The 13,422-nt window shown below is 22.3% G+C and overlaps 2 protein-coding genes across 2 annotated transcripts; both read left to right on the top strand.

Annotated features, from left to right (window-relative positions):
- Positions 1-570: 570 nt before the first annotated feature.
- Positions 571-2,156, top strand: PY17X_0526600 (fam-a protein; the record flags this gene model as incomplete). Its single annotated transcript, XM_722472.2, has 6 exons — positions 571-701; positions 836-1,085; positions 1,184-1,250; positions 1,410-1,519; positions 1,620-1,853; positions 2,052-2,156. The coding sequence occupies 6 exons, from the start codon at positions 571-573 to the stop codon at positions 2,154-2,156; spliced, it is 897 nt and encodes a 298-aa protein (XP_727565.2).
- Positions 2,157-4,636: 2,480 nt separating this feature from the next.
- Positions 4,637-13,037, top strand: PY17X_0526500 (reticulocyte binding protein, putative; the record flags this gene model as incomplete). The annotated part of the gene is made up of 2 exons (XM_720951.2): positions 4,637-4,691; positions 4,819-13,037. 2 exons carry the CDS (start codon positions 4,637-4,639, stop codon positions 13,035-13,037), a joined length of 8,274 nt encoding a protein of 2,757 aa, XP_726044.2.
- Positions 13,038-13,422: the final 385 nt, after the last annotated feature.

Genomic DNA, 13,422 nt, shown 5'->3' with positions numbered 1-13,422 from the left:
TCAATAGTTATATTAAAATAATGTTTATCAAATGTTGCATTAAAATTTATAATCTATATTTTAAATTATTAGTTTGTTACTAGGTAAAACAACACAGAAAAGGCTAATATAGGATTTTCGGCATATGAGCAAATATAACCCTGCATATCACCACAAATATTTTATTTTTAATTCAAAGAACTATATAATAAAAAAAATTATATTAATAATGCAGCATTAAAGATATTATATAATTAAATTTATTTATTTTTATCATTATAACATTTGATAAACTAAAACCCATAATGTTATGCACATTCGTTATTTATGAAATCTTTGGTTATCCGCTGCTTGCAACCAAACTAATTAAATATAAAATATGTTAAATTTACAAATATAATAAAGTTATAGAAAATTAACATTTCAATATATATTTTATATTTTTTAAATAAATTTTATTTTTATTGTTTTTTCGAAAAGTTACGTCGATTTTAGTTTTATTTACACAACTTTTCGAATTCCTGATTTATAGTTTTTAATCTAAAAAAAATATAAATAAATTTATTAATATTTTGTTTATTAAAATCGAAAATGAGTAAAGGATATATTAAAATAATTTTTTCTTTTTTGATATCATCCGTATATATGAGCAATAAAATCCTTGCAAGTGAGGGTGATTCATATATTGAAGCTTTACGAAGATTGATTAGATCACCTAACACGTAAGGACATATGACAGTGTATATATTCGCATCGAATATAATGAATATTTATGGAAATGTATACCTACATAAGATTTAATAGTAAAAATATCAGTCTGTAAATGCATTTATCTTTTTTCTTTACAAATTAAAAGGTCTACTCCCCTCAATGATTATTTAGAAGGAACAAGTGAACGACCATTCAACTTATATATTGGTCATAAAGAATCTAAAATAGCAGAGCAACTTATGGACGAAGCTGAATTGTTATTACAATACCATGCTGCAAGTACGAATTATTACAAATTATATCATAAACACGATGAGAACTCAATTGAATATTCTAAGAAACATGGAAATACAACCATTTATAAATTTAATCATAAAATCAAATATCCAAATAAGGTATGAATTAACAAAGAAACATTTTTAAGTCATGAAATTAAGTTCAAATTAAAAAATAATTACTACATGTATATATATACTTTTCCCTTGTTCATTAGTATAATGATATAATAGACATGCTATGGAATCCGCATGTCAAATATTTTGGTAATCAAATTGTTAAAGGTATTAACCAAATAATTGATCAATTAATATACGATTCACAATATCCAATATTTCATCTTTTATTATTTTCAATATTCTATAATATTGTTTTTTATCTGTTAGTCGTTAATTTTCGTAATATCCTAATTTACATATATGTAAAAATATAATTTTTTTTAGAAAAAATTGTATGTGAATACTCTCCAAATTTAATGATGATTCTTCATCGTTACAAGAATGATGCTATATCGTTCCATGGATATTACTATGCTTTAGCCAAAAAAGTTCAAGTAAAGAAACATTTTTTTCGCTCATCCCTCTAAAAATGAACATTTCTACATTATATAGTGCAATTTATGCAAAATATATACATTTTTGATTCATTTTTAGGTATCAGACGACACAACTATAATTGTCTATGCATCATCTGATATAAATGACTACAACCGTGTAGATGAAAGAAAATATACAAATACTATTGTAGAAAGTGCAAACTTATTCAGACCAAGGATTTGTTCGGAAAAGGATATTATAAATGGAGAATTGACAAAAATGTTTGTTAACTTATCTGGATTTATAATTCAAAAAAAAACCGATTGCGTTGATATTACCTATGTCGACTCTGTAAGCAATCTATAAATTTTAATAACTTAATCATTTTATTCCACAATTTAATTTATTATTTCGTTATCCTATTTTAACATTTATAAAAAATACATACCATTTATATAAATGTAAATATTTATAATATATCATATTCACCCACACAAAAATATAATATTTTCTTTTATATATTTATCCATTTTTGTTTTTTGTTCACAGATTAATATTAATACCCCTATGTTTGAAGAATTATTAATTGGAATAGTTCACTCATCACAAATACTAAATATTCTGAGATTAACCACCATAATTTCCATGAAATAAATGTGGATTCCTCATAATGTTTTTGATCATTTTAATGCTGTAATACATTATTAATAAAATGAATATGCTTTCACATATGCTGTCTATTTTAAATTATTACCATAACCACATTTTTCAATCCATTTTGTTTCTGTATAATTCCATTACATATGTTTAATATTAGGATGCATATATTTATTTTGGTAAATACCATAAATATAACCATTATAATTTTTGAAAAATATTTCTTTATTCTCCCTTTTCATATTAATATTGATAATCCTTTTATATGTAAAAATGTATAAATTAGTAATTTTATGGTACTATTTGTCTTATTTTCATTATTCGTATACAACTCCAAATCGTTATTAACAAGCTCAGAAATCATTAACTATATCAATCACCATCCTCTAAATAATCTATTAATGATTTATTTTATCTTTCTTTTTTTCTCTTTGGAAGTCTTTTCGAATTCCAAATAATGAATACTAATATATTTTTAGAATTATATGAAAGGAAATTATAATTCGAAATCAAATGAATCGACTATACCACATTATTTTATATAGATTATTAAAATTCATATATTTATATTATAATGTTACAAAAAATTGCTTATATTAATAAGCAGTTTACTTATCATTTTTAATGCTTATATTGAGTTTTAAATACGAAGCCATATCTTTTTAACACTAAAGTAAATAGATATATAAAATATTATGCACAACGAGCATATATTGGTTTACGCATAAGTTGGCCTTATATGAGAATTCTGCTTATTTATTTATTATTATTACTACTATTATTTGCCTTGTTATTTTTGATGTTGCCTCATTGTATATCGCAGTGGCATAATTAATGCCCTCGATATATATTTTTTAAATTATCTATAACATTTACTTTTTTAAGTATTTAAAATGAGTTAATTAGAGTGATATGTATTTCCTCTTATAAAAATGTCATTTTTAAAATATAGATTTATAAGTTAGCATATCTATAATAACAATAAATTATAATTTTAAAAAAATTAATTGTTATATAATTTCCATACAAAATTTACATCACACATAAATATAGAATTGTCTGAATTAAACATATTTAAATATTTAACCATTAATATAACTGTTAAAAAAAATATATAGTATAATAGATGGCCCCAATTTTATATCCCTATTTTTTATTAATCATTATAAAATGTTGCAACCAAAATATATTATGAAATTTTTTTTTTTCATTTTAGCTATTTTAAAATGTATTTATTTTATGTATATTAAAATTTCCCAATCTACACATATAAAAACAACTAATAAAGCAAACCAATGTTGATAATATAATGTTATACTTTATGGAAATAAATTAAATCGTGTAAAATATCCCTATTTCATGAATTTAAATTTTAACAGGAATTTAAAATAATGAAATTCAGAATTTGATTAATAAATTAACATTTACATTATTTATTATGCAGATATTTATATTATAATTTTTTTATTAATACATAATTGAATGTAATTTCAAATATAATGATTGCAATTTATGATATAATTTATGTTAAATCGCTAAATGTAATTTTAAACTTATAAATTTTTTTTTATTTACAGTTTTCTTTTAAATTATTGTTATAATTTTTTTGTGTGTTACAAGTTTAGATTTAATCTAGAAATTAACAAATTTTCGTTATTGCACATTTTTTTTTTATAATTTTTTATTTATATATTTAAGCAGTTCTTTATTTCTGTGTAATGCTTGATAAACTTGATTCGATGAATATTATAAAAATTAAATTAAAATAAAACTCTACACGTGGAACATGCACATTATCTTAAATTATATTTTACATACACAACGCTAACTATTTATTATAAAACGACACATGAATTATTATTATTTAAAATATGCATCTTATTTTAAATTAAAAACGAAATAACATTTACTCATGTACAAAAAAAAATAAAAAGATGCGATGCTACAATTTTCCATCTTCCTTTATTTATTTATTTATTTATCCATCTATCTATCATTATATTTTGTGTAAATTAATTATGTGTTCACTAAAGAGAGGATTATCTTATTATTTATTTTCCTTTTTGTTAATTAACTCTTATAATTTTATTTTATCATTTGAGTTGCAGCATAATTTAATTTTAAACAAATTAGTTGTAGTTACCAATTTTTTTATTTGTAGAAATTTATTAAAGATGTATGAAATAATAATTAATTTATTTTCTTTATTTCCACACCATCAATTATTCAATTGTTCATTAGTAATTATCTATTATGGCTATAATTTTTTACTTAATAATTATTAATTATCTGTTCTCTATACACACATTTTTTTAGTTTTACAAAACAAAACAATGTAACTATATATAAGAAAGAATATTAAAAGAGAGAACTCTAAATGAAAAAAATTAAAATAAAAAACATTGTCATTAAATAGAGAAATAAACATATGTAACACAAATAATTTTATATTCTAAAATATATATTATATTTTAACGATGAAAAAACTTATTTATATTACAACTACTTATATTGTTCTGTTTACTTCATTAGGTAATAATAGAAATATTTAACTAATAGTTACAATTCTTATAATACACAAATTTATTTAACATATATTCATATAAATCTGTGCACTTATATATTAACATATATAATTTTTTTCAACTTTTATATCTAGGGGTAATTTATGGGAAAAAAATTGAAACTGGAAAAAAGAACCACGATGGTCAGTTAAACAATTTTTATTTATATAATAATTTAAAAGGAATAAATTTTAATAATTCAAACTCTTCAAATGAAGAACAATATAATAATAAAAATGATGTCATTAATGATAAATTTATACAACCAAATTCAATTACTTACTTAGAAAATCAAAAAGACACTGCGAATGACAAAGTCATATTATACAATGACTACACAAATAAAAACGACTTAGATACTTTTAAAATTTTTAATAATGATAATGAAAAAACAAATAGAAAAGCAACTATAGTTAAAAGTTCTTTTATCCAAAACTCCAATCCAACAAGATTCGATAGCTCTATGTATAATACAATAGATATTCTGTATAATGTATCAGGTCCCAACGAAAATTTAAAATATTTTTATGTGAAATTATATTTTTATCAAGAACTTCGAACCTTCCTCAATAATATTTATTCTAATGCAAAAAAACCAGTAAATATCCCACGGAGTACCCCCCTTCAAATAGATAATGATATAAATCTAATAATAAAAGAATGTGAACCTCTAAAAACCAACATAATAAATGAAATGTCAAAATTACATAATCCTTTATATGAATTTTATAAGGAACCCACGAAAGATGATTATAATCCATATTCAAATTACCGAAAAATTTATGTAGATTGCATGATTCCACGATTCAAAAAACTAGCATCCAAAATAGATGCTGCTATTTCATCGATGCAATCCGAATATGATCATTTGTGTTATTATGAATATTGGAATGTAGATGCTCTTTATAAAAAGTATTCTGCTAATACAAAAGAATATATGGACACTGAATTGTACAATATAAAGTCTCATTCAGTGATCTATGATATGGGACTTCGTTCACATGGAAACAGACTAATTAAAATTTTAGAGTCTGAGGGGGAACAAGGGAATATTATAAGTAAACTAAAATTTTTATCAAACGAAATTGAATATACTTTAAACAAATCTGATAATTACAAAGACGAATGTACGTCGAATTATACATTTATGGTCAATTATGTACAACGTGATACATATACGCAATATTACTATTATTACTTGAGGGAAATTAAAAAAATAGCACAACAAAGAGCTAATTTCAATTATAATTTTAATAAACTAAAACATTTGAAATTATTATATAAACAGCAAGAAGACATAATGAGAAATTTTCATAAAACGATAGAAAGACTAATATTTGGGAAACCAGATCCAAATAATACTAACGTATTTAAAGAATATATTTATGAATTTAATCTCTGGATACCCAAATCGAAATTAACATTATTAGAAAAAAGATTTTTTGAAATATTTGAAGAGAAATGGAATTCTTATGAAATTAAAAAAGATATTGACGAAAATAGTAAACAATATAATGTTGTGAAATTAATTTTGCAATACATGAAGGAATTAACAGACGTAATTGATTTTATGGAAAATTACCAACCAGATGAAGTTCCTACAAGAAGGATAATTGGTTTTGAAGTCGAATGGCGTATAAAAGCATTACTTTATTCAGAAGTAGAAGCTGGAGTGAAGAAATCTTATGAATCAGTAAAAAATTGGAGAAAATCAATCCTCGAAATAAACAAAAAATTAGAGGAGGAAAATGAAAAAGTTATTAAATTGGAAACACAAATTAAAGATTTATTTAACCAATATTTGAAAATAATTGATGAAAATATATATATAAACAAGTTAAAATTAGAATTAAAAGAAAAAATAAAAAATATATCTGACAAAAATGAATATATTAAAAAAGCAGTTGACTTAAAGAAGATAATAGAAAATAACAATGCATACATTGATGAATTAGCTAAAACCTCGCCATATCAAGTTCCGGAACATTTAAAGAGCACAGATACAATATATAGTACAATAAAATCAGAGTTATCCCAAATTTATGAAGATGACATTGATAAACTCTATAATGAATTATCTTCTATAGTTCAAGAAAATGACATTGACAATGTAGAAGATAAAACGAAACTTGACGATTTACAATCTAAAATAGATAATGTATATAGTAAAATCCAAAACATGGAAACTGCAACAGTTGAATCACATCTAACGAATATCGAAACTAACAAAAATAAACTATCAGACACAATTGTGGAGATAAAAAAATATATATATGGAGAAATTAGCAAAGATCTAAATAAAACATTAGAAGACTTTAAAAATAAAGAAAAAGAACTATCAAATAAAATAAATGACTACGCTAAGGAAAATGACCAATTAAATGTATATAAATCTAAAATATCAGAAATCAGAAATCATTATAATGATCAAATTAGTATAGACAATACAAAGGAAGAAGAAGCAAAACAAAACTATGACCAATCCAAAGAATATACCAAGACAATATCTATCAAAGAAGACGAAACATCAAAAACCATCAATGAAGTAAAAAATATGAAAGACGAATTCTTGAGTAAAGTAGATAAATATATTAATTTTGAAAATAATTGTAAAGAAAATGTTGATTCAGAACACACTCAATTTACTGAATTAACAAATAAAATAAAAGCAGAAGTTTCGGATGAAAAATTAAGCATATATGAAAACAAATTTAATGATAGTAAATCTTTAATTAATGAAACAAATAACTCCATTGAAAAGGAATACCAAAACATTAATACCCTTAAAAAGGTAGATGAGTATATAAAAGTATGCGAAAGCACTAAAGAGTCAATAAAAAATTTTCATAATAAACAAACTATATTAAAAGAAAAATTAAATCAAAATATTAAAACCATAAAAGAAACTAATTCAATAGAAAAATCTTATAAAGACAAGTTTGAAAATACATTAATCAATAAAATTAATGAGTTAGATAAAGCATTTAAAGATGCCTCTTTAAATGATTACGAATCAAATAACAATGAATTAATGCAATATTTCAATAATTTAAAAGCAAATTTAGGGAAAAATAAAGAAAACATGTTATATCACCAGTTCGATGAAAAAGAAAAAGCCGTTAATAATATTATACAAAAAATCGAAGACATAAACAAAAATATTCCAAATATCGAAATAGCAATTTATACATCCATTTATAATATTAGTGAAGAAATAGAAAATGAAATTGGAAAAAATATAGAATCACTAAATACCAATGTACTTGAAAAGGTAAATACAAACGTAACAAATTTTAATAAAATAAAGGAAAAATTAAAACTTTATAATTTTAGTGATTTTGGGAAAGAAGGGAATATAAAATATACTAATGAAGTTAACAAAATTAAAGATGACATTAAGAATGTAAACCAACAAATCGATCACCATATAAATGAATTAGAGGAAATAAAAAAAAAATCAGAAAACTATGTTGATGAAATGAAAGCACAAATAAATAAATTAGAAAAAGTAGCAGATACCGCAATATCTAACGATAATGTAGAAGGAATAGAAAAAAAACAACAAAACATAGTAACAAAAATAGACAAAAAAAAAAATATATATGAGGAAATAAATAAATTATTAAGTGAAATATCAAAAATAGAAAAAGATCAAACATCGTTAGAAAAAGTAAAAGGTATTAATTTATCATATGGACAAAATTTAGGCACCCTATTTTTGGAACAAATTGATGAAGAAAAGAAAAAGTCTGAGCATACGATAAAAGCAATGGAAGCATATATGGAGGACCTTGATAATATAAAAAAAAAATCACAAGAAATAGAAAACGAAATGGGCATAGAAATGGACATAAATAAGGAAATGGAAGTGCTTAATATATCACATGATGACGACAAAAAATATCACACTATAAGTAAGAATCATAATGAAAACATTTCTGATATCCGTAATAAATCTTTAAAAATAATACAAGACTTTTCTAGGGAATCAGATATAAATGATATTAAAAAGGAGTTACAGAAAAATGTTTCTGAATCTCAAAAGCATAATAGTGAAATTAATCAATATTTAAGCAAAATTGCGAACATATATAACATTTTAAAATTAAATAAAATTAAAAAGATTATTAATAAAGTAAAAGAATATACCAATGAAATTGAAAAAAATAATAAAAACATAAATGATGAATTAAGTAATTCAGAAAAACTAATTAAAAAAATCAAAGACGATATAAGTTTAAAAGAATGTAAATCGAAAATAGAATCAACTTTAGATGATAAAGATATTGATGGGTGTATACAGAATATTAAAGTCTTAAAAACACATATTTTAAGCGAAGAAACTAATATCAACACTTATTTTAAAAATGCCGACGAGTATAATAAAAATGTTTTATTAAACTTTAATAATATAGAAATGGCGGATAATAAATCACAATACATATTAAAAATTAAAAAAAATAATGGAACTAATGACCATGATTATAATATCAACGAATTGAAAGAACACAAGGATAAGTCTAATGGTTATAAAACTGAGGCTGATAAAAATAAAAAAGCAATCGAAAAAAATAAGGAATTATTTGAGCAATATAAACAAGAAGTAACTGTACTTTTAAATAAATATTATGCGGTAGAACTAAAAAATAAATTTGATAAAACAAAAAATGATTCAGAACAAATCATAAAGGAAATAAAAGATGCACACAACAAGTTTATATTGGAAGCAGGTAAATCTGAACAAAAAATGAAGGAAATAAAAAATGAACAAATTCGTATTGAAGACGAAGTCGCTAAAAATGATAAATCTAATAAGGCAATAATAGATATTCAACTATCCGTAGAGCCATTCGAAACAAAATTCTTAAAAATAAGTGATATAAGAACAAAATCAAATGATTGTTTAAAAGAGACCGAAAGCATAGAGAAAAAAATATCAACTTTGTCTATAGACACTCAAGAAACAAAACTAAAAGAGAACGGAGACAATTTAAATACCCTTCAGGAATTTTTAGAATCTCTCAAAAATCAAAAAAAAAATATTGAAGACAAAAAAAAAGAATTAGATGAAGTCAATTCCAAAATTGAAAAAATAAAAATCGATGTAAACCAGCATAAAAAAAATTACGAAATTGGAATTGTAGAAAAAATAAATGAAATCGCCAAAGCAAATAAAAACAAAATTGAATCAACAAAAGAATTAATAAAACCAACAATAGAAAGGCTAATATCTTCTTTTAACACTAATGATTTAGAAGGTATTGACCCTAATGAAAAACTAGGAGAATATAATACAGAAATGGGTATCATATATAATGAGTTTATGGAATTATACAATCTAATAGCAGGTTATTTAAAAACGGTTTCAAAAGAGTCCATAACATATAATGAAATTAAAAATACGCGAATTAACGCACAAAATGAACTCTTAAAAAATATAGAAAGCGAAAAGAAATCTAAGTCCTATTTAGATGATATAGAAGCAAATGAATTTGATAGAATAGTCACACATTTAAAAAAAAAATTAGATAATGTGAATGTTAAATTTACAAACGAATATTCAAAAGTTAACGAAGGGTTTGACAATATTTCAAAATCTATTAATAATGTTAAAAATTCAACTGATGAAAATTCATTATTAAATATACTAAACCAAACAAAAGAAATGTATGCAAATATTGTCAGTAAAAAATATTATAGTTATAAATATGAGGCAGAAAAAATATTTATAAATATTTCTAAATTAGCAAATTCTTTAAATATTCAAATACAAAATAGCTCAGGAGTAGATTTACTTAAAAACATTAATATAGCTATATTATCTTACTTGGACTCCCCAAAAGAAGATACGCTAACCTTTATTCCATCTCCACAAAAAAAATCAGAAACATATACAAAAATACGCGATTCTTACAATACTCTTCTTGATATATTTAAAAAAAGTCAATATTTACACAAAAAAGAACAGCAAACATTAAATCTTATATTCGAAAACCGACGTTTATATGAAAAAGTCCAAGCAACCAATGAATTAAAAGACACATTAAGTGATTTAAAATATAAAAAAGAAAAAATATTAAATGAAGTTAAACTACTTTTGCATAAATCTAACGAATTAAACAAATTATCATGTAACTCTCAAAATTATGATACCATTTTAGAATCATCAAAGTATGATAAAATAAAAGAAAAAAGCAATAATTATGAAAAGGAAAAAGAAAACCTTGGGATAAATTTTGATGTAAAAGCTATGGAAGAACAATTTAATAATGATATTAAAGATATAGAAAAATTAGAAAATAATTACAAACATTCAGAGAAAGATAACTACAATTTTTCAGAGGAAAATAATAATATTTTACAATCTAAAAAAAAACTAAAAGAACTAACTAACGCATTTAATACTGAAATAAAAAAAATTGAGGATCAAATAATAGAAAAAAATGATTTAATTAATAAATTAATAGAAACGAGAAAGCAATGTCTACTTTTTACATATACAACGTTAGTCGAGACTCTTAAAAGTAAAGTGACTAATCACTCGGAATTCATAACGTCTGCAGCTAAATTTTCAAAAGATTTTTTCAAATATATTGAGGATATTTCCAATTCTTTAAATGATGACATCGACACATTACAAATAAATTATAATTTAAATCAAACAAACAAACATGTACCAAGTATACTTGCAGATGCAACTAAAGATCATAATAATTTAATAGAAAAGGAAAAGGAAGCAACTAAGATAATCAACAATTTGACCGAGCTATTTACAATAGATTCAAATAATATCGATGCCGATACATTACATAATAATAAAATACAAATAATTTATTTCAATTCTGAACTTCATAAATCAATCGAATCCATAAAACAACTTTATAAAAAAATGAATATCTTTAAATTATTAAATATATCGCACATTAATGGAAAATATTTTGATATATCCAAAGAATTTGATAATATTTTACAGATGCAGAAACATAAATTAACAGAAAATTTAAATGATTTAAAGCAAATTGATCAATATATTTCTGATAAAAAAAATAAATTCCTTCATGCACTAAATGAAACTACAAATCCAAACTTAAATACGCTTAAAGAGATATATCATGATATTGTTAATTATGAAAGACAGCTAGATGAAATAAAAAATATTAGTAATAAAGAAAACGAAAATATAACTTCATATATAGACACAATTACCAAATTAACGGGAAAAGTACAAAATATTTTAAATTTTGTTACAACTTATGAAAATAATAATAATATAATCAAACAACATATTCAAGACAATGATGAAAATCATGTATCACAAATTAAGGATAATTTAAAAAAAACAATTCAATCATTTCAGGAAATTCTAAATAAAATAGATGAAATCAAAGCTCAATTTTATGGTAATAACAATATAAGTAATGTTATAACTACAATATCACAAAATGTAAATGATGTTAAAAACCACTTTTCTAAGGACTTAACTATAGAAAACGAACTCATCCAAATACAAAAGAGTTTAGAAGATATTCAAAATTCTACTCATGAAATAAGAAGCGAACAAATAACAAAATATGTCAATGCTATATACAATCATATTGAAGAGCAAACTAAACAAATTCAAAATAATTCATATAAAGATGAAGTATACAAAATAAACGAAATAGACAATATAATACAAAAAATCATCAATTATAATAAAGAACCAGAAGTAAAATTACACGCCATTATAGATAATCAAAATAAAGTTACATCAATAATCTCTCGTATTAAAAATCTCATTAATTTAATCGAATCAGAATATAGTAACAATAATAATGTATCATATAATGTTGCCATAAAACATACAGAAAATGCCAATAACATAATTCTTGATTTAAATATGAGTCAAAATATGCTTAATCATTTAATACACCGAAATTTAAACATTATAAACAATTTAAAAAATATAAAACAGCACATGATAAGTCGTAATAATTTACATACTATTAATAGTCAAGAAGAAACATCGAAAATAAAATATCCTAGTAATACATACTATAATAATGTTAATGATACAAAGTATAAAAATCACCAACACTCAAATTCAGGTAAAAAAGGTTCCTCCAAAACAAAAAATGCAGGAGATTCTGTTAAATATGCGGGAGCAATTGTATTTGGTTTAGTAGTGTGTTATGCAATTTCAATTTTCAAAAAACAAGATGAAAAAAATGAAATTAATTTAGGTAATGATGAAAAAAATTATGGTGAATCGGAAAATATATATTTTGAAAGAGAAGACGAAATTATAGAAATAGATATAAATGAAGATTTATGATTTAATTAAAAACCATTTGTTTATAAAAATTAATATTATAGGGAATTTACAACTATAATTAACAAAAGGCATTTTATATGGATGTTTACCATATGAATGCAACAATTTTTATATTAAAAATAATTTTTTTATTTACATATATAAATGCTAGTTGTCGAATTTTATATGTGGGCACGCATTTATAAATTGTAATTTTATAATGATAAATTAAAAATTTAATAGCCATTATATACATACAAAATAAAATAATTAAAAAAATTGTCTCATGTTTATTAAAATATTTGCAAATTTTTATTTTTTTTAACTTTTATATTTTTTTTTGTTATTATTATTTGTATATATAACTTTTGTTGTTATATATAAAAAACAATTTTATAACTTGCAT

Source organism: Plasmodium yoelii (assembly GCF_900002385.2).
Source record: "Plasmodium yoelii strain 17X genome assembly, chromosome: 5".
NCBI classification, from domain to species: Eukaryota; Apicomplexa; class Aconoidasida; order Haemosporida; family Plasmodiidae; genus Plasmodium; species Plasmodium yoelii.
The sequence above is the reverse complement of the archived record's forward strand: the minus strand, read 5'-3'. Positions and strand labels throughout refer to the sequence as shown.